This window comes from Eretmochelys imbricata, chromosome 13 (assembly GCF_965152235.1).
Source record: "Eretmochelys imbricata isolate rEreImb1 chromosome 13, rEreImb1.hap1, whole genome shotgun sequence".
In the NCBI taxonomy this organism is placed as follows: domain Eukaryota; kingdom Metazoa; phylum Chordata; order Testudines; family Cheloniidae; genus Eretmochelys; species Eretmochelys imbricata.
Genome location: NC_135584.1, coordinates 5,857,626 through 5,879,059, shown reverse-complemented (window position 1 = coordinate 5,879,059; position 21,434 = coordinate 5,857,626). Strand labels below are relative to the sequence as shown.

The 21,434-nt window shown below is 46.8% G+C and overlaps 1 protein-coding gene across 1 annotated transcript in view; it reads right to left on the bottom strand.

Annotated features, from left to right (window-relative positions):
* Window positions 1–4,494: 4,494 nt before the first annotated feature.
* LOC144273522 (peroxidasin homolog) overlaps window positions 4,495–21,434 on the bottom strand; it is a 62,283-nt gene continuing 45,343 nt past the window's right edge. The window contains exons 12-22 of the mRNA XM_077832143.1: window positions 20,094–20,252; window positions 18,064–18,176; window positions 14,021–14,177; window positions 12,552–12,660; window positions 11,584–11,741; window positions 9,050–10,553; window positions 8,462–8,596; window positions 7,513–7,721; window positions 6,673–6,787; window positions 5,125–5,218; window positions 4,495–4,590 (exon numbers count right to left, since the gene is read on the bottom strand). Of these exons, the coding sequence (XP_077688269.1) occupies window positions 4,495–4,590; window positions 5,125–5,218; window positions 6,673–6,787; window positions 7,513–7,721; window positions 8,462–8,596; window positions 9,050–10,553; window positions 11,584–11,741; window positions 12,552–12,660; window positions 14,021–14,177; window positions 18,064–18,176; window positions 20,094–20,252 (2,849 nt within the window). The remainder of the gene's footprint in view (window positions 4,591–5,124; window positions 5,219–6,672; window positions 6,788–7,512; window positions 7,722–8,461; window positions 8,597–9,049; window positions 10,554–11,583; window positions 11,742–12,551; window positions 12,661–14,020; window positions 14,178–18,063; window positions 18,177–20,093; window positions 20,253–21,434) is intronic.

Below are 21,434 nucleotides of genomic sequence, written 5' to 3'. Positions count from 1 at the left end.
AACCAACATGTGCAAATCCCATGGCTCGGTGTCAGCGTCCCTGCGTGCTCCCCAGGATTCTGACAATACCCAAACTGCCTGCCCCAAAACTTGATCAGATTTTAGGGGCATCTTGCCCCACCCCGAAGGCTCAGAGAGCCATAAGTGCAAACCAATTTGTGTCCTCTCCCCATCTACCACAGACCTGGGCTCCATGAAGAACCATTCCAGGCTGCTGCATAGGAGTTGTGGGGAAGGATGGACTGGTGGGTCTGTAATTATGAATATATGCCGAACATAAGAATGGCCATACCGGGTCAGACCAAAGGTCCATTCAGCCCAGCATCCTGTCCACCGACAGTGGCCAATGCCAGGTGCCCCAGAGGGAATAAACCTAACAGGTAATGATCTAGTGATCTCTTTCCTGCCATCCATCTCCACCCTCTGACAAACAGAGGCTAGGGACACCATTCCTTACCCATCCTGGCTAATAGCCATTAATGGACTTAACCTCCATGAATTTGTCCAGTTCTCTTTTAAACCCTGTTATAGTCCTAGCCTTCACAACCTCCTCAGGCAAGGAGTTCCACAGGTTGATTGTGCGCTGAGTGAAGAAGAACGTCCTTTTATTTGTTTTAAACCTGCTACCCATTAATTTCATTTGGTGGCCCCTAGTTCTTACATTATGGGAACAAGTAAATAACTTTTCCTTATTTACTTTCTCTACACCACTCCTGATTTTATATACCTCTGTCATATCCCCCCTTAGTCTCCTCTTTTCCAAGCTGAAAAGTCCTAGCCTCTTTAATCTTTCCTCATTTTGGACCTATTCCAAACCCCTAATCATTTTAGTTGCCCTTTTCTGAACCTTTCCTAATGCCAGTATATCTTTTTTGAGATGAGGGGACCACATCTGTACACAGTATTCAAGACGTGGGCATACCATAGATTTATATAAGGGCAATAAGATATTCTCCGTCTTATTCTCTATCCTCTTTTTTAATGATTCCTAACATCCTGTTTGCTTTTTTGACTGCTGCTGCACACTGCGTGGATGTCTTCAGAGAACTATCCATGATGACTCCAAGATCTTTCTCTTGATTAGTTGTAGCTAAATTAGCCCCCATCATATTGTATGTATGGTTGGGGTTATTTTTTCCAATGTGCATTACTTTATATTTATCTACATTAAAATTTCATTTGCCATTTTGTTGCCCAGTCCCTTAGTTTGATGAGATCCTTTTGAAGTTCTTCACACTCTGCTTTGCTCTTAACTATCTTGAGCAGTTTAGTATCGTCTGCAAACTTTGCCACCTCACCTTTCTCCCTTTCTCCACTCCCCACCTACAAGGAAGAAGCAAAACAAATGTGCCCTACCTGGCCTAAGAGGGTCCACTGATGGCTGCCCATCAGTCTGCCCAGCGCGCACCATCTGCACGAGCACCGGGCACTGGAGAGAGGATTTCCTGCTTAGGGAGTTTCCCCAAGTGGTGCTTTTCTTACTTCTAGCATACAAGCAGGCATCAAAGAAGGGGGGGAAGCAGGGGTTCCAACTTGTAGGGGAAAGAGACAGCAAGTTCCACATTGCCCACTGGAATGTGTGTAAAACACCTCCGACAACTCTGCTGTTCCCACTACGCTCGCCACACGCCCCCACCCTCCTTAACCATGTGCATCGAGAGAAAAATCCACCATGGCCCCGGCTTCTTTAGGCATTTAAGCTGGACAGTTGGTATCAGCACATGTGTCCCTTGCTCTTTTTAACGAGGGCTGCAGTCCCACAGAACTATGTATTCAGGGTCGCTGTAGCCCTGCTGGTCCCAGGATATTAGAGAGACAAGGTGTGCGAGCCAGTATCTTTTATTGGACCATCCTCTGGTCCAATAAAAGACATCACCTCACCCACCTTGGCACACCAAGAAATAGTTGATAAAATCTCATCAGCCACACCCCTTTTCTAGCATCATTTTATTTTCCTAATAACTTCCAAGTCCTAGCAGGGGCATCACAGGCTTTGGGTCCCTTCGATTCAGTAACAGGCCTGAAAAGAAGAAAAAAGAACAAGCATGTCTGGAAAAGTTTATGATCCTTGTACTGTGGGAAGGGGGAGGATATAGGGTGGGAAAAAGAAAGGAACGATTGGAAGAACAGAGAACAACTAAGGACTCAGGTATGTTCTTAGCAAAAACTATCTGCCTGTGACTGACAAGTTTTAGGCTGCCCTGGAGTCACCTGGGTATAAATTATAGCACCACTGAAAAGCACCTCCAAAGTAGCCCCCAAAAGCTGATTACATATTTCTTGTTTAGCTGTGGAGCACCTGGGAATAATAAATACAAGCAACACTTTACATTCATTCATGTGTCAACTACCGCACACAGTATTCTCCAAATAGCTAACTGATGGAACACAGCCGCTCCTGGCTTTTAACTAGAGGGCTATTGCATTTAATTATCTGAGGTTGTGTGTCAGGTCCTGTTACATTTACACTGTAAATACATCTTCCAGCTGAAATCCTTAGGAGGGTAAGGACGAATGGAAACCATCCCCCCAGCTAAAACGCATAAAGGTAGAAGCTTGGAGAGCGCCGTCCAGAGCGAAAGAAAAGTTTTTGACCACGGGGCATGAAAAGGTAGATTCACTCACAGAGATTTAATTGGGGGAGATTCCACTAGTTTTAAAATGACGGAGGGAGTAAAGCATCAAGGGTAAGCTGACCTCCCTTCTGTTTCCAGTACCGCATTCCCGTGCACCAGACTCTAGGCCCAGGATGGGAGGAATATTTCCAATGGATGGCGGGTTTTCTGGTCACTGCTTGTGTTAACTGTAGGCCATGCCAGCAGTGCTTCACAGTCCCGGAAGCTCGTTTGCTCAATTACATAAGAGAATTTTTTCTTTTTTTAATTTAAACATGTGAGATCAGATTTTCCAAATCCTTGCTGACCCTGCTGTCTGAGACGGCTCATCTGGGCGAAGTGTTGCTAGGTGCGCAATGTTCCCAAGGGGGTTGGGTGCCCTAGGAATACCTGCTGCAAAAGCCAATGTGGCGGTGTGATCTGCAGCGGGAGGAGGAAAGCGTACAGGATGAAGGCACTGAAGCAGTTTTAACTTGTCTCCGCTTTCTGAGCGAGGGCTCTGCTAGTGAAAAGCAGGATCCTAGGAGCACATGGTCTGCTTGCCTAAAATAGGGCAGTGCAGAGGTTTGCAGGCTGAGAGGAACACCTTTCCCCTGCGGCGGAGGGGGGCAGACGGTTCAGGGGCTCTAAGCTGTCAGTGCGAAGAGTCAGGTACCAGGGGAAGCACAGCTGCCCTGGGGTGGAGTGGTACAGGAGGAGTCAGACTGGATGGAACGTTGTTCTCACTGGCCATCATGTTGGGGCCCTCTTGGGGTGGAGAAGATTGGCTGAGAGGTGAGCAGTGTGAAGTGTACAGATCACCTGAAATAACCTAGAGAGGAGGAAGAGAGACCGGGTGGATTGTAAGCGCCTTGGGGGCAGGAATCATCTCCTTGTTACATGTCTGTACAGCACCTAGCACCAAGGGGCTGGGGCACCTAGATGTTATTGCAATGCAAACAGCAGCGTAACAGCGCCTATCAAATACAACCAAGAGGCTCCAGAGCCCTCTAATGTATAAGCTACCCCTTCTGTCCTCCACCATCGCTCTTCGGGAACCGAGCTTTCCAGCCTCTGCTGTAAATGATCTGAGCTAGCTTAAAACTCATTCTTTCCAAATAGGGTTCCCAAACATTGACTCTCTGCAGAGGACAGCTTCTGGGGACGTGCTGCACAGGTGTGCAATCTGCCTGCCTTTGGCCCTAGAGTGGTTGATGGGCAGCACCACCGCACAGAGTAGGGGCTTCCTGTTTGTGATACTTGCTTTTGGATTGGATTGGTCTGGTCTGGTCACAGGTCCTGCCTCTTAAACTGAGTGTACTGCCAGATGGGCCATTTTTAATCTCCTTCCAAGGTGTGAGAATCTCCACTGTGCTTTCCTTAGGCGAACAATAGTTAAGTGAGCTCATGCTGCTTGCCACCGGGCCCCACTCCTTATGAAGGGAGCACACTGGATGGAGGGCACATGGCTTTGGGGTACAGCAAGGATAGCTAGCAAGGCTGCTAACATGAGAAGGAGCAGTAGTCCACAGGCCAACAGCCATCTACAGCTATTGTTGAGTTACAGGGGAACACAGCTGTACAAGGTATATATAAGAGTCCCTCTGTCCACCCTGGTCTGTGACCCGAGATCCCCACATGGCCTTCTGGAGACCCTTTTGGGGGCATTATTTGTGGGTAAATTAAATCCATTTACAGTACTGCAATTGTAAATTCTTTAGGGCCTACTACAGTGGGGTCCCGGGCCATGTCTAGGGCTCCTAGGTGCTATGATAATACAAATAAATAGTAATAATAATAATCAGCAGTCTGGTACCAATCTGTCTATCCTTCCCTGCACCCTCTCCCATGCTGGCGGCCCAGCTGACACGCTCTGACCTCATGTTAGCAGATGGGGTCATCATCTTTTTCTCCATTTCTCTCCAGTCTTCTTCCACCGTCTATATTCATTAGTGCTTCTATGCCACCACCTCAGCTGACCTTCTAATATGTTGACCTGGGACAGCAGGACAAAGATAGCACCAGCTCCCCGGTGGGGAATTCTCCAAGCTCCTCTCCCCACCCAACATTCTGCAGCCTGCACTCCCCAAACTTGAGTGCACCCTGAGATTAGGAGGTGGCTGGTTAATGTTTTGTTCCCACGGCTGAGTGCAATTTGGACATGCTTCTGCACTGCTGGGTCTCAGCTGAAGCAGATGCATGAAGAGGGATGCTGAGAATGGGTCCCATTCTGGAGGCATTTCAGAAGGCCAGACAGGCTCATGGAAGATGCGAGGCTGGACCTCCAGGCTCTGGGACGGAGTCTGTTCCCCTGAGAACCCCCAAAAGTAATCTTTACCCAGAAAGAGTCTCCTCCCAGCCCTGCCCTCAGGCTCCTGTGGCTACCCCTAGTTCCCTCTGCTCAGTCATTCCCACTTCTGCGGGAGGGAACAAGCCACACACACACTACACCTGGCAGCTTTATACAGGGCTCTACATCCTGTTCACAGGTGGGTGAGGGGAAGAGCCCCAGTGCATTATGAAGTCCTACCTGTTTCCGTAGGAAAGAGACGGTCTTTTCTAGGTCAGCCACAAAGGACTCAAGGTCCCGCTGGGAGGAACGGTCGTGGGAAGGCTCTTCATTTCTATAAGTAGTGGCAGAGAAAGTGAAGGCTGTTGTGAAAATGTTCACTCTTGAATTTCCTGGCTATGCAGGTATTTAAAAGCGTGACCCCGGCTGTACATTCAGGTTCTGTGTTTCACGTTTCTGCTTTTCTAAATCAAAAGGAGTTTAAGGGCCAGATTCTCAATGGTTCAAGAGCCAAGCGTCACTGGTGAAACATCCACGCAACTGTTTGCCTAATTTGTACAGGCACATACCACAACTGTGAGTGCAAACCCCCACCTTACACTTTAGTGAGTCTACATACTGATTAGAGGTGCAATGGCAGGTTTTTTTTGCACGAGTGGCCTTAGGCTCCTGAGATTTTGAAAATCTGCCCCTACAATGTTCATTCTTTCTTGTTTTCACTGGGCTCTCACCCGGCGATCCCATGCACCGCTACAGACTAGGGACCGAATGGCTAGGCAGCAGTTCTGCAGAAAAGGACCTAGGGGTTACAGTGGACGAGAAGTTGGATATGGGTCAACAGTGTGCCCTTGTTGCCAAGAAGGCCAATGGCATTTTGGGCTGTATAAATAGGGGCATTGCCAGCAGATCGAGGGACATGATCGTTCCCCTCTATTCGACATTGGTGAGGCCTCATCTGGAGTACTGTGTCCAGTTTTGGGCCCCACGCTACAAGAAGGATGTGGAAAAATTGGAAAACGTCCAGCGGAGGGCAACAAAAATGATTAGGGGACTGGAACACATAACTTATGAGGAGAGGCTGAGGGAAGTGGGATTGTTTAGTCTGCGGAAGAGAAGAATGAGGGGGGATTTGATAGCTGCTTTCAACTACCTGAAAGGGGGTTCCAGAGAGGATGGATCTAGACTGTTCTCAGTGGTAGCAGATGACAGAACAAGGAGTAATGGTCTCAAGTTGCAGTGGGGGAGGTTTAGGTTGGATATTAGGAAAAACTTTTTCACTAGGAGGGTGGTGAAGCACTGGAATGCGTTACCTAGGGAGGTGGTGGAATCTCCTTCCTTAGAAGTTTTTAAGGTCAGGCTTGACAAAGCCCTGGCTGGGATGATTTAGTTGGGGATTGGTCCTGCTTTGAGCAGGGGGTTGGAGTAGATGACCTCCTGAGGTCCCTTCCAACCCTGATATTCTATGATTCAATGCTCATTAAAATCAACGGAAAGACTACTACCATCTCCAGTGGGCTTTGGATCAGGCTCAGAGTTTGTATTTGTGCAATATCATAGTTCCTTAAACAGCACCATAGCTCTGATCTTAGCAGAATCCAGCACTCTACATACACAGAACAGTTTATTCAGTCATGTATAAAGAGTCTTGTATATTTTGCAAATATCCCTGCACTCTAGTCCTCAGCTCAGGTTGGCAGATTTCAAATGATCACATGCACGCGCACACAAAAAATGACAAACTTTGTGACAGCAGAGAAAGGGAAGGTGAAAAACGCAGAGGCACTGCACCTGGGGATGGCAGGGTTGTGCTTAGAAGGGTTTTCTTCTGGGTAGCTGAAGCCGGGAGACCTCTTGCTCCGGAATTGCTGAGAAAGAGCATGGAACTGCCCTCTTGTTCTGCAGTCTGGAGGAAGGGAAAGGAGACTTTGGAGCGATGCTCTGTTGGGAAGTCCTGCCCTTTTGCTTGAATTCCCCCCTCCAATCTCCCCACTCAGCATAAGCCTTCATCATCCTACATGCAGCTATAACAATTACATCAAGCAGTTCTGAGTTGGTGCGTTCCACTGCACACGGAGCAAGAACCTCCCCCGGACTGGAGCACCATTCAACGTAGGGGCGAGAGCATCAGGGGCGCCAGCTCCATGCCCCGATTCTGAGCGCCGGCCCCCACTGCCACTTAGAACTGCAGCCACTGGTGCCAGCGGAGGGTTGAGGTCATTGAGTGTGGCTTCACCATGCCCTCTCCCCTCCCCTGACATGCTGGAGGGGGGTGGACCTGCCGGGGTACAGGGCTTGGCAGGGGCACAGCTGCACCAGCAAGGAGGGGTGCCCAGGTTGTAGCATATGTTAACTTAATAAAGAGTCTGGCCAATGGATTTTTCAAGGACATACAATTTATTCAGGGCATCTTCTGCATCCTTCCCTATGGAGACGACAGACCCAAGTTTGCTCCTTCAAAAGGTCCCAGGTGATCACTCCAACAGCAGGAGACCCAAGAATGAGCTGTGACTTACTGCTGCAGAGGAGTTGTGTAGATAATAAAACCATTCCTTGTATCTCTTTTAGAGAAAGAGAGCATCCCAACCAGAACCCACATGCCGATCGGCACAACAGCAGCACTGCGCCCACCTTCACAGCAGTCCTGCCACATGCGGAGATCGACCGCTGGGATCTCCTCGCAGTTGACCATGCCTTGGGGGTAGGATGCCACCCGGAACACATCCCTCTGGAGCTGTTGGACATGGTCACTGTTGTCGCAGATGATGCGAGCCAGCGACGTCTGCTTTATCTGAGTCACCTGGGCTGGGGTGAAGACTCCAGGATTCCTGTACCAAAACCTACAGGGAATTGCAATCCATGGTGTCACTGAGGTTAACAAGCAGTAATGCTGGGCGAGGAGAGGTCAAAATTGGGGGGGAAAGGCCAGGCCAGGTGGAGGAGGGCACAAGTATTTGCATTTCAGGACCTGAGTTTAATTTGTGGTTTAAGTGGACTTGAGTCTGAGGGTCTCACAGGCCTTCAAAGGTGACTACTCAAGTTTGACCCTTCCCCTCTCTACGGGGTACATAGTATAACCAGTTCCATCCCAAGACAAGCTCAGAACGGTAATAGCTATAGTGTAGTGGTTAGGATTGCGATGCCCTGGCTCACACAGCTCCTTCCTGCATTCTTTCTGTAGGTAACCAGAGTGATTGGTGACACATCTGACATCACATGCAGTAAATTCGCTCAGAATTAAGCTCCCAACCCTGTCCCACACCTATACTTTTCTAGCATTTCCACTTCAGAGACAGCAGATGACATAACTTAAGAACCTTGAAAATACCAATGAAGCCCATGTGAATTAATCTTTAACTAAGAGCAAGATAAGATGCCTGTACTGCCATAAGTCCTTGAGCAGATACACAGAAGGGAGGAGAACAGAGCCTGCCCTACCTCCTTATTCCCCTACCCAAAGAACCATCACAGCCTTTGAACCCAGGGGAAATCAGGAATTGCTCCTTCCCTGTCCCCCCAGGAGGAGTGATCTCCCCAAGCAGAATACTGGGGGTTTTGGTTTGACCAGAGGTGATGCTACCTATCCCCATCTCTGAGTCTTCGGAACTGCGTTGCTAGCAGACACATCAGTGTTGGTCCAACTCTGGTCCCAGGGACAAGATCTTCCACCATCAGTGCTGGAAACAGGTCAATGTTTTTGGTAGTCCCATATAAACTGCACAGTGAGAGGCAAAAGGAAAAGATTATCAGAGGGCGGAAAGTGATCTCAGCTGGAGTTTTGCTTCATTTGAAAAGGAATCTGGGTGCAAGGAGCTCATCTGGGCAACATTTGGACAGTAACTGCTGTGAACTACCTAGACGACAGAAGAGAGGGCCTACCTCAGCAATAAGGAGTAGTAACCAAGACAGACAACAGGCAATTTAGTCTTCTTGGAAAATAGCTACTAGGGACTCAGATTGAAACCCAAAGAGTAACATACCAATCCCCTGATACAATACTAGAGGTTGAGAAGGGATTGCTCGCTTGGAAATCTCCAGGCATTCTAGTTGTTATACCACGGCCATCACCCTGGCTTCTGAACCCCACCGCCGTACAGCAGATCAGCTGATAGGTGCTAGGGGAGGCAATACCACTGATAGACAGATCTCATGGTCCAAACCACAGTACCTCCTGAGCTTTTCCCTGATCTCCAGGTTTTTGATCTCGTTCCGGAGGTCTTCAAACTCCTGTGCCGACGTGAGGTTACAGAAGACCCTAAAGTCATTGTATGGGGGGATGCCGTGGTCCCTTCCCCGCTGGATGTTGATTGCTGCTAGATCCAGTGAGACAGAGTGTGCCATGGAGAAGAGCTTCTCAGTCAGTTCCATGTTCAGGAGCTCAGAGGGGACCCGCATTTTCCCAGGGACCCCAAACAGACCACGGAGGAGAGGATCAATCCCTCCTTCCTGGGTAATCCTGAAAGGGGAGAAGAAGGCCTTGTGGAGGGGGACGTGGCCTTGGCGAATGGGCTGGAAGGTTTCATTCAGCCGATACAGGACGGGGTTGATCAGCGTGTGTCCGAACCGGAACGCAGCGGTGGCAAAGGCATTGAGGATTCCAGCATTGACGTTGGGGTCATAGCCTTTGTATTCACCCAGCACCTTCATGCCAGCTTCCCCGAGGATCTTGGGGAGCCAGTGTGCGTAGGTGATGTGCTGCATCTGGGCGCCCACCATTTTGCGCGCCTCATGGTAGAGTGTGTCCCCATCCCAGTGGGGATTCAGGGCCCGCAGCTCAGTGGCAAGGCGGTTGTGCTCCCGGAACCAGAGGGTGTGCATGGCTGTGAGGCCCAGCTGCTCGTTGGCGCGGTGATCCCCTGCCAGGAAGCACAGCACGGGGCTCTCGTTCTCATCCCGCATACACTCGGTGGGCGGTCCCACTGCAAATGGGAGGAGGTGTTTCCCCGAGCTGGGCACCACCTGCCCTTGTTTCAGCAGCCCTCTCTGGCTGCTCAGGTCCCTCAGCTCCTTAGACTCCTGCTCTGTGCTGCCGTAGACATTGGAGGCATCGATGTAAGAGGTCAGGTGGTTGATCTGTTCCCTGGCATAGACTGAGTTCATCAGCAGGGAGGTCATCCCACTGCCGCACACAGGGCTGGAGCGGACAAAGAACATGCAGCGCCCATTCCTCACCCGGGGGTCATTCTTCGGGATCACGACCGAGAAGCACGGAGGGTCATTGGTGCACACCTCGCTGCAGGGTGCCCCGTCCGAGAACCGTGACATGCTGATGGCTGCCACCGTCTGGTCCATGTCGTGGTCCAGAAACTGGCCCCACTGCATGAGCATGTGAGTGAACTGGTCATCGGAGGTGATGGTTTCTGTTCCTATCATGGCTGTGGAGACGAGACGAGGCAGCGGCAGGGGCAGCTCCCTGGAGTCTTCTGCCAAAGAGAAGCCCCGTGGCAGGTTAAAGCCATTCTGGTAGGCAGGCTTGAGGAGGCGCTGGAAGGCCGTGAGGGACGCACCCCACATGGGATGCTGGAGATTGTTACAAGAGCCATCGTGGGTCCTGTACTGCTTGTGAAAACAGATGTCAGAGCAGTTGGGCGTGCGGCGGTGGGCAGAGCAGCCAGACAGGTTGGCGATCACGTTCAGGTAGTGAGGGGAGACCAGGTCATTGTAGCGGTAGCCTGTGAGGGAACCCCAAAGGAACACATTAGAGCATGGCCATCGTAGAGACACACCCTGCCACCTCACATGAGGGCTGGAAGAGGCCAATTTGATGGCTGGCCGGTATGTGGAATATAGGGCCTGTGATTATGGGAGGGTGAATGCAGAATAATGAGGTACTGGCCCTATCATGGAGTGGTGGACGGAGGCAGGGTTTGGCACAAACATTACAAAGAGGGTGTGGTGTCTGGGCCTGGGTTCCAGGCTCTAGTACATTTGGTTTGTTTTTATGTGTTTATAGTCATTAGATGGCTCCCAGGTGAGCACCTCACAACCTTTAACGTCGGTATCCTCAGAGCAGCCTTGTGGAGTGGGAAGGCATTATCGCCACTTGACAAATGAGGAACCGAGACACGGAGACAGACCGGAGCGGTGTCTACACCATAAGCACTACAAACAGCAGCATAACTGCAGCTACTCCGCTTCTGTCTAAACACTTGCTCCAGCAATGGAAGGGGTTTTTCCATTGCTGTAGTAAATTCACCCCCTTCATAGACGGTAGCTAGGCTGATGGAAGAATTCTGCCATTCATCTAGCAGTGTCTACACCGGGGCTTAGGTCAACTTAACTACGTCTCTCAGGAGGGTGAATTTTTCACAGCCCTGAGACATGTAGCTAGGCCGACTTAAGTTTGAGGTGTAGACCAGGCCTAAGTGACTTGCCCTAGGTCACTCCAGAAGTCTGTGGTAGAGTGGGGAAGTGAACCCAGGCCTTAGCCACTGGGCTACGCCTTCCACTTTACAGGGCATTCTATGCTGTTCATGCCTGTAGTTGAAAGTTGGATGGAAGATGATGGTCAGGATAAGGGGCAGAGTTAACCACTGGTGTTGGATCCTGGATAGGCCCTTACTGATATTTAAGTGTTTTGAACTTTTAGTACAATGTTCTGATTTCCCACCTTGCAACAGTCTGGCGTTGCTGTTTTTTAACTTTATTCTCCCTGTGAATTTCCTGATGTTCTACTGTCGGATCAGTAATAACCTGTCATACCCGTGCCATTCATGTCCACGATCAATCCCTGCTGGACATGGTCTTGGATCAGTTGTAAGGTTCTTTCAAAGATCTCGCCAGCCCGGGCTGTTTCGATGGTGTAAGGGTCCCGGGGGTAACGGAAGAGTGCCAGCAAGTCATTGGGAGTTTTGGGTCGCCTGTTTCAGAAAATTAAAAGTGGGCTACAAGGGATCCTTGATTACTGAAATGAATATTTCCCTGATGTTAACAAGATGTTTCAGGCACCCTGGGTCACAGTCTAGACCTATGCAGGAGACATATCCCAACAAGTATTCTTGTTAGCGATCCAACTTCTCTGCTTCCTAGAGCTGATCAGGAAAGGATTCCACCCCGCCCCTGCCCCCCCATGACAAAATTTGATGAACATTTTCATAATTATTCATACTTTCAAAAATGTGTTTCAGTTTTTGGCACCTAAACGCCATAACATTTTGGTTTAAGGCCAATTTTTTTTGGTTTTTCCTATGAAAACCCCAAAATGTTCAATTAAAATGAATTGTTTCTGAAATTTCAATTTAATCTAAAGCCACTTTTTATCCAGAAAAAAGTTCATACACATATTTCTTGGCCTTCTCCACTGCCACACACTGAACTAAGTTCATCTGCATTTATATACTGACTGAGCTGTCCCTTTATTTCCATGTGTGCTCGGTCTCTGAACAGCTCAAGATTACAGTTCCATTCCTCTTCCAGTTGTACGGTCGCCTACAAAATAGTCTCAAGGGGTTCCTTTGTAAAAATTCTACAGTCAAACGCGTCTCCCCATTATGATTTTTACCCTGCTATAGAGGAGTCTATGTTTATTAACTTGGGTCACCCGAAACCTGAGACGGAATAATAGCAATGAGGTATAATACATGCTTTCAGAGCATCTCCAACTCAACATATTTCCGATCTCCATCTGCTGTCACTTCTGCAGCTCAGATCTTATCCCCAGGCAGGCTTACTTGCTAAATAGCTCAGTGCGCGTTGAATTGATAGCATGGTCCACACTGCTGATGGCTTCCTGTATTGATGTGGCTACAAAGGTGTCACCACTCCGAACAACGTCCGTGGCTTTCAAGGAATCAAGAGAGAATGAGGAAATTAAATGACTTCATTTTACTTTGGTTTTCCAACCCTGAGAGAACTTGGTGAGGCTTTTGTGCATCAGTGTCCACTAAAAAATAGAACTTCATTGCCGCGTGCCATCATAAACAATTGGGGTAGGTTTGTCTCTCAGTTTGCAGGATAGTTATGAACTGAAATCACTGCACCAGCATACAAGAGACCACACCGCAGGATGACAACATGCCCTTGGGAGATTTTGGTCTGTGAACATTCATTTGCATAAGGTATCTGAATTTGCTTCAGCTGTAGTTGCCCCACTTTCACGTTAACATGTTCTTTAGAAGATCTGTGAACTGACAGGTACATTCATGGCAAGAGTGAGTTTTTCTTAACATACGCAGGAGTATGCACTTCAGAAACCTGATTCTAAGGGTATGTCTACACTGCAATCGGGAGGTGTGATTGTACCATGTGTAGACATACCTGAGCTAGCTTTAATCTAGTTAGCTTGCTCAAAAATACTGGATATGTATTCGAATGGCTAGCCCATGCTGCCACAGCTTCAGTGCTGGTTTTAGTGGGACTAGCTAGATCAAAGCACCTCCTGACAGCTGTGCAGAATCAGATATACCCTAAGCGTTCCCCCCACCCACTCAAGAACTAGACAATACCTTGTGGCCAACACGTCACGCCAAAGATAATCAACCCAGCTCAAATTTGGATATTGACATTGGGGACTGACATGCAATGTGCGCTGTTGGGAAACAAGCTACCAACCACGGACAAATCACATTAATTATCCTGTGAGTAATTTCAAAAAACAAAGAAGTTATACAGCATCCTAAACGCCTCACAGTCAATTCATGCACAGAGAAGGGGGCTAAATAAATGATTGGCTATGCACGTTATTCATCCCCGCATGCTGGAGAAATGCTTTTAAACCGCCCTTGCTTTGCTTCTAATTTTTGCCTCCTCGATTCTTCCCTTCCCTCCAAGGGTTACCACCGTGACGCTTGACCTGCGGGCTGATTGACAGATGAGTGTTACCTCTCTGGCGGCTCTTTGTTACAATCCCTGCTTCTCCTTCCTTCTTACCCAGAGCAGTAGTGTGAAAAATGGAGAATGCCTTCCTTCCCCAATGGATTAGGGTTATAAGCAAGCGTTTTAAAACTTGACATTCTATTGGCAGAGCTATTCTCATTCACCCACCCTTTGCAAGGCCTGGATGTCTGAATGACCTGCCCATAAGGAAGTGAACAGAGCGACACAACTGTTCTCTAAAAGTACAGGCATCCACACAGGAAATATGTAAGTAGAGCAAGAGAAAGAGAGAACATTGCAAAGATAAAGCCAAGGGACACTGTACCAGTGATGGTCAGCTGCATGGTGCTGGACGTGAATCCAAAGGTATTCCTGGCTATACACTCATATCTGCCCTGATCAGCCACTCCCAGGTCTCGAATGGAAAGGGTCCCATCTTGACTTACATGGAACTTGCCGCTCTCTGTGATCTGAATACCCTCCTGTGGCATGAGCAAAAGACAGGAAGATGTTTCAGAGATAATCCCTCAGCCTAGACTCTGTTCTATCTAGGAAACAAACACAGCTGTCATTCATCAACATGGCCAGCAGATGTCAGGAGATCTCTGTGCAACACAGAAAAGGTATTTGAAAGCAGTATCAGTCCTTTTCACCCCACCCCCAGCAATTCTTTTGGCTAGTTACACTCTTGTCCGGCTTCCCACCTCCCTCTGCTTCCAAACATCTGTTGTATAGTTCTGAAGGAACTCCGATATGAAATTGCAAAACTACTAACTATGATATGCAACCTGTCGCTTAAATCAGCCTAGATACTAGATGACCGGAGAGTAGCTAATGTAACGCCGATTTCTAAAAAAGATTCCAGAGGCAATCCTGGCAACTACAGGCCTAACTTCAGCACCAGGTAAAATGGCTGAAACTGTAGTAATGAACAGAATTCTCAAACACATAGATGAACGTGATGTTGAAGAGTCAACATGGCTTTTATAAAGGGAAATCATGCCTCACTAATTTATTAGAATTGTTTGGGGGAATCAACAAGTATGTGGACAAGAGCGATCCAGGGGATCTAGTATAGCTGGACTTTCAGAAAGCCTTTGACAAGGTCCCACATCATGGGCTCTTAAGCAAAGTAAGTCATCATGGCGTAAGAGGGAAGGTCCTATGGATTAGTAACTGGTCAAAGAATAGAAAACAAAGGGTAGGAATAAATAGTCAGCTTTCAGACTGGAGAGAGGTAAATAGTCGTGTCCTCCAGGGATCTGTAGTGGGGCCAAAACTGTTTAACATATTCATAAGTCATCTGGAAAACAGGGTAAACAGTGAGGTGGTAAAATCTGCAGACGATACACAACTACTCAAGATAGTTAAGTCCAAAGCTGACTGCAAAGAGCTACAAAGGGATTTCGCAAAACTGGGTGACTGGGCAACAAAATGGCAGATGAAATTCAGTGTTGATAAATGCAAAGTAATGCACATTGGAAAACAATCCTAACTATACACACAAAAATATGGGGTCTAAATTAGTTACCACCACTCAAAAAAGAGACTTTGGAGTCATCGTGGATAGTTCTCTGAAAACATCCACTCAATGTGCAGCGGCAGTCAAAAAAGCTAAGAGAATGTTAAGAAAGGGATCAATAAAAAAAATACATAAAATCATACTGCCAATACATAAATCCATGGTACGCCCACACCTTGAATCCTGTGCGCAGTTCTGGTTGCCTCATCTCAAAAAAGTAATGTTAGAGTTGGACAAGGTACAGAGAAGGGCAAAAAAATGATTAGGGAGCTGGAACAGCTTCCATCTGAGAAGAAATGAAAAAGACCGGGACTGTTCAGTTTGCAAAAGAGATGACTGAGGGGGGATAGGATAGAAGTCTATCAAATCATGCCTGGTGTGGAGGAAGTGCATTAGGAAGTGTTATTTACCTCTTCATATAACACACAAACCAGGAGTCACTCAATGAAATTAACAGGCAGTAGATTTAAACCAAACATAACTAAGGGAGTACATCTTCAGACAGTGCACAGTCAACTTGTGGAAATCACTGTCAGGGGATGTTGTGAAGGCCAAAAGTATAACTGGGTTCAAATGAGAACTAGATAAGTTCATAGAAGACAGGTCCATCAATGGCTATTAGCTAAAATGGTCAGGGACGCAACCCCATCCTCTGGGTGTCCCTAAGCCTCTGACAGCCAGAAGCGGGGACTGGATGACAGTGGATGGATCACGCAATAATTGCCGTTCTGTTCATTCCCTCTGAAGCAGCTGGAATTAGCCACTGTGAAAAGACAGGATACTGGACCAGGTGGACCTTTGGTCTGACCCCGTATGGCTGTTCTTACAATCCATATACATTCATTCATTTCACGTATGACTTTCTCCTCCAGATTCCATACTAGCTTAGAGGCAGGAAGCTGGGATCGTTATGCTGTAATACAGACATTAAAAGTTGAGAAGAGCAAGGGTTAAGTCTCAACAGGTTTGGTTCAGCTGAGGAATCAAAATTTAGAGGTTTTTCTGAACCTCTAGAGGAACAGGGTCTTTCATGAGATCTCAGACCATCGTGGTCTTGGGGGGGAGGGGGGGGAGGGGTGAGACATTTCCAGTATTAAGAACTCCAAACATTCAAACATCTTGAGTCAGGCACCCAGAAGTCATGAGACTGGGATAAAATCATGAGATCTAAAAGAAATAAATTTATGGGTTTTGTTCTTTGCCTTCTGAGTTTTGAGCCTTCAGGTCACACTCAGGTCACATGTTCAATCTTTTCTGTGCAACCATAAAGGCTAGCAACTTATTTTAAAGAATAAATGAAAATGAGAGCCTCATGCAGTTGCTTGTCTCCAGGAGTTGGGGTAATAAATAAATACATACATAGCTGTTGTATAGTGCTTGTCATCAGCCGATCTGAAAGTAGTTTACAAAGAAGTAAAACGTCAAATACTGTGAGACTAGCGATAGAATCACAAAAGTTGGAGCAGCCCTTCTCTTTGGATTGTGGTGTCTCTTCTTGGTTTTCCAGCTGAAGCCAAGGGATATGTAAGACCTGATTCTTCTCTCATTTACACTGGTGTAACTCTGGACTAACCACATTGAAGTCAACAAAGTTTCACGTGCATTAAGCTAAACAAGAACAAGGCGCCCTTATTCCAGAGTAAGAGGGCCCACACATAGAGTTATTCAGAAATAACTGCTCCTGAATAGCTCCATATGTAGACAAGCCCTAAATGAGAAGAGTCAGACCCATAGAATTCTGTACAGCGCCTAACACTATGGGTACGAATCTTTATTGTGGTTCCCAAGTCCTACCATAATACAACAGCAATAATAAATAGTAATAAAATAAAACAACAACAACAATACAAATAATAAAGTTTCAGTTCCTATTTGAACTGAACTGCTACAGCTATCCCTTCTTTTTCTCTCCTCCCAGGATTCACTGAAACTCAGCAGATGCTTAACGAAGACAGTCTGTGTCCAAGAGAACTCCCAATCTAATTAAAATTTAACCTCTTTTTCACCGCTGCCAGGCTCCAGCCTCTCTGTAGCATTGCCTTAGTAGCACAGCTCTTCCACGTCAGACCCAGAGCCAAGAAGAAGTGTAATGTATTAGTGATGCAGCCCGCTCCCACCAGTGGAGACCCCTGAACACAAGGACAATTTGTACTGTACTAAAATATCCCATCTTTGGGAGTGTCAGGGATCACTCAAGTCACAGGTTGGGTAAGTGGAGGCTGTTAAAATGGAAAGGACAATCCATATTGCTAAAGACCCAGCTATTTGACATATAAAAATCCTGTTGGGAAAATTTAGTTCCTCAAAACCTTATTTTCCATCAAATTTATCTTCTCCCATATTTACTACGCAAACTTATTTAATACCAAACAGCATTAGGTAATGACTAGAGCTGACTGAATTTTTGTTTATTAACAGTAAATTCACAGAAAAATGCATTTTGGGGGGGCACTGAAATTATTCATGAATTCCAGTCAAATTTGGTGAAGAATGTCAGCCGAACCCCACAACCAACCGAAAACAAAAATTTGGGAAGTGTCGAAATGGTTCGTTTTGAAAAAAAATAAAAAACAAACTATTTTCAAACTGTCATTTTGACTCAACATTTAGTTTTGAAACGTTGATTCGAATCAACATCAGAAATGTTTCTTTTCTACCAAGTTTTTCCTTTCAGAAAAAAGAACAACAAATTCTGACCGAATTTGTTTCAGATATTTTTGGCTCAGCCACTGAACCGAAAAATCAATTATTCACTCTGCTCTACTAATGAGACAGTATCGGGAACACTGCTGTGTGGGGATTATCAGCTGGGTACAGGGTGACTGCGGAATTCCAAGTTCTCTTACTTTGGCCCAGGTGATGGTGGGTCGTGGATCTCCTTGGGCAGCACAGGTGATCACAACATCCTGCCCAGTCTCAGCTATCACATCTTGTGGTGGGTGAAGAAACACAGGGATCACTGTTTAGTATGAAGAAACAGAGGAAAAAATACAAGAAATGTCTTCGTTAGGGGCAATTGAGAGAGGTTTGAGTTCGTAACAACTCACCAAAAAGAAAAGGAGGACTTGTGGCACCTTAGAGACTAATGTCTCTAAGGTGCCACAAGTCCTCCTTTTCTTTCTGCAGATACAGACTAACACGGCTGCTACTCTGAAACCTAACATCTCACCAGTGAGTGATAATAAGGCTCCCAGACACCTGCTGCTGTCTCAAACAACTTTTAAAGGGACATTGTCAAGTTAAAATATCATCTGTTTTCCTTGTCTCTGTTACTAACAACCCTCTTTCATTTAAATTTCATTGTTCATCTTCTGCTGCTGTTTGTATTTCTCTCAGCTCAGACAATTACATGGTGGATTTCTCCATCACCTGGCGTTTTTAAATCAAGACTGAATCTCTTTCTAAATGATCTGCTCTACCTCAAGCAGTAATTGTGGACTTGATGCAGAAATTACTGAGTTAGGTTCTCTGGTCCATGTTATGCAGGATAGAAACTCGAATCTATGAATTTACAGAAGCTAGTCAGTTTCTCATGTGATTTTATTCAGTTTAATTTCCCCAGGGTATGTCTGCACTTACCCTGGATCAAGGCTGTGGCGATCGATCCACTAGGGGTTGATTTAGCGGGTCTAGAGAAGACCCGCTAAATCGACCACAGATTGCTCTCCTGTCGACTCCGGTACTTCACCGGAACGAGAAGCGTAAGGTAAGTTGACGGGACAGTTTCTCCCGTCGACCCAGGGCGGTGTAGACACCACAATAAATTGACCTACGGTACGTCGACTCCAGCTCCATTATTCACGTAGCTGGAGTTGAATAACTTAGGTTGATTTAACCCTATAACGTAGACCTGCCCCCAGTCTCACCAGGGGCACAATGCTGCAGAGTTTGGCGGGCAAACCCTGTGGGCCATGTTTTTTGTTTAAGAAGATTGTTTCCATAAGAATTTAAAAAAAAAATTTTTGGAAATATTTCTGTTGTTCTTGTCTTTTGTAAAAGCTCAAATTTCAGGAAAATCTAAATTTGGGATGAAATTTGGCCCGGCAGTTAGTGTTCAGAACAATGATTTCTCAATAAGATGTACCACTTATACAGAGGGCCAGAATTAGAGCTGCTAGGAAAAAAAGACAATTATTTTTCACAGAAAATATCAAAATTGTCATTTTTCAAAGTATCCTATAAAAATACTATTTTTCCCCCTTGTTGAAAAAACCAAAATCATAAAGAGGATGGTTTAAAAAAATTTAGTTTTCAAAAACTGAAAACTTTTACCAAAAAATGAACCCAGAGCTAATCTTTAAAAACTAAACAATGCAAGGTTTCAGTTTGGGTTGTTGCTGAAATACCAGAAAACATCAAGCCAAATGAAAGATTTCTGCTGGGATTTCCAAAAGAGTCTAAAGCAGTTCGATGCCCAATTCTCATTCCATTATGCTCCTTTGAAAATGTCACAGCCTGAATGTATTTTTCAGCATTTAAATGTAGGTTTTGGAAGGGCACCACTCAGTGAAAGATCCACGAGGAGCATGAAAACTAACACTCACCAACTAGATGAGGACTGGTGTGTAGTCCCTCTCTCCCAGGCACTGTCCATGTCAGGTGAGTTTTGATCTGATGTAAACTGGGCAGCTTCACTGACTTCAAAGGGACGATGCCGATTTACATTGGCTCAGAATCTGGACTTGTGTATTTCCCCCATCCTCTAAAGGAACTTTACTATGGTCCCTCTGCTCCCAAGGCAAAGAGAAATCCATCCCACAGGAATTCAGGCAGTTGCCTTCCTCAACAGATAGCGTCAAACTCAACATACTGTAAAGTGAATGCAATCCATTTGCCAGCTAGTATTTCCCACACACGCTGGCCTGCATTGGTGTACCTCGAGGTGTCACCCAAAGCTGCACCGGGAGGCTCTTGACTCCGATGGCACTGATGGCATGGCATTCATACTGGCCTTGGTCATGCAGGGCAACCCTCATGACACGCAGGGTGCCGGTGGAGAGGATACTGTGCCTCCGGTCATTTGGCAATGGCCCACCTGATTGCGACAGCAGAATGATGTATTAGTGAAGCTGTTTGTTACTATTCCATTCATTGAGGGTGGTTGAGAGTGTGTCTGGAGTCTGCCCATTCCCACTCTAAAAATCCCGACCCCTGCTATTGATGCCCTGAAGCATAATCATCACCTTTCCAGCCAAGGTCAAGAAGAGCTGCTGCTTCTACCTCGGTGTCATCCCTAATTTGCTTTATGGATGATTATGAACTTAGTCTGAACGTGAACCCTTTCTGTGCGGTCAGGCGTCATTTAGGGCACGAACAAGGCTCCACCAGACCTCTTTATCCTGGGCTGCTCTTCGCACGTCCACGGGAACAACTTACCCAGAGATGTGGTGGACTCCCCACAATCAAGATGGGATGTTTTTGTAAGAGGTCGGCAGTAGTTCAAACAGGAGTTAATTCGGGGGAAGTCCTGTGCCCTGTGTTATACAGGAGGTCAGCCACTAAAGTGGTATTTATTTAACCTTTTCATTGCTGGACAGCCTACCAAGTCCATTCATGCACAGCACCCCATTCAACATCCATCCTACAGGAAAGCTGCTCCTGGAACACGGGCAGCAACAAGGAAAGGGTTAAAGGAAATGGAGAACATGCCGGTTAAGGAGATCTCAGCTGGCTTGATGGCTGGTCTGCTGCTGTGGAAGTCACAGTGCCGGCAGGGAATTCTTTCCAGCTCAGAACAATTCATTATGGCTTGTGGAGCGTCAGGAAAGCTGGAGGCCCCTGGGCCAGGGATAACTGGCTCCTGGCCCAGACACGGTTACATGGGGTCAACGCCGAGGAGCCGTGCTGAGAACCATCACAGAACTTCAAAGTTCACCCAAGGTCAGTTTTCAAAAGCAAAAAAAGAAACCCCAGGGAGGCGTCAGAGGCAAGTTCTCTCCTCTATTACCCTCTCCCATTAGAAAGAACCCAGTGATGACCAAAAGCTGGAGTGCGGTGACACCAATGAGCCACGGCTGTCCAGCCCCCTACTCTCTCAAACCAGGTGAGTGTCTGGAACAGGCTGCGGTTCAGCATTGCCAAGGACTTCATGATGAAAAGGGAGTGAAGGAAATGCAGTCTCCAAATCCCTCCTTCCTTCTGACAGTTCTACTTAGGAATGTATAGGGGCTTAAGAATCTCTGTTCTTTTCCTGATTCTTAATGTTATCCTGGATGAT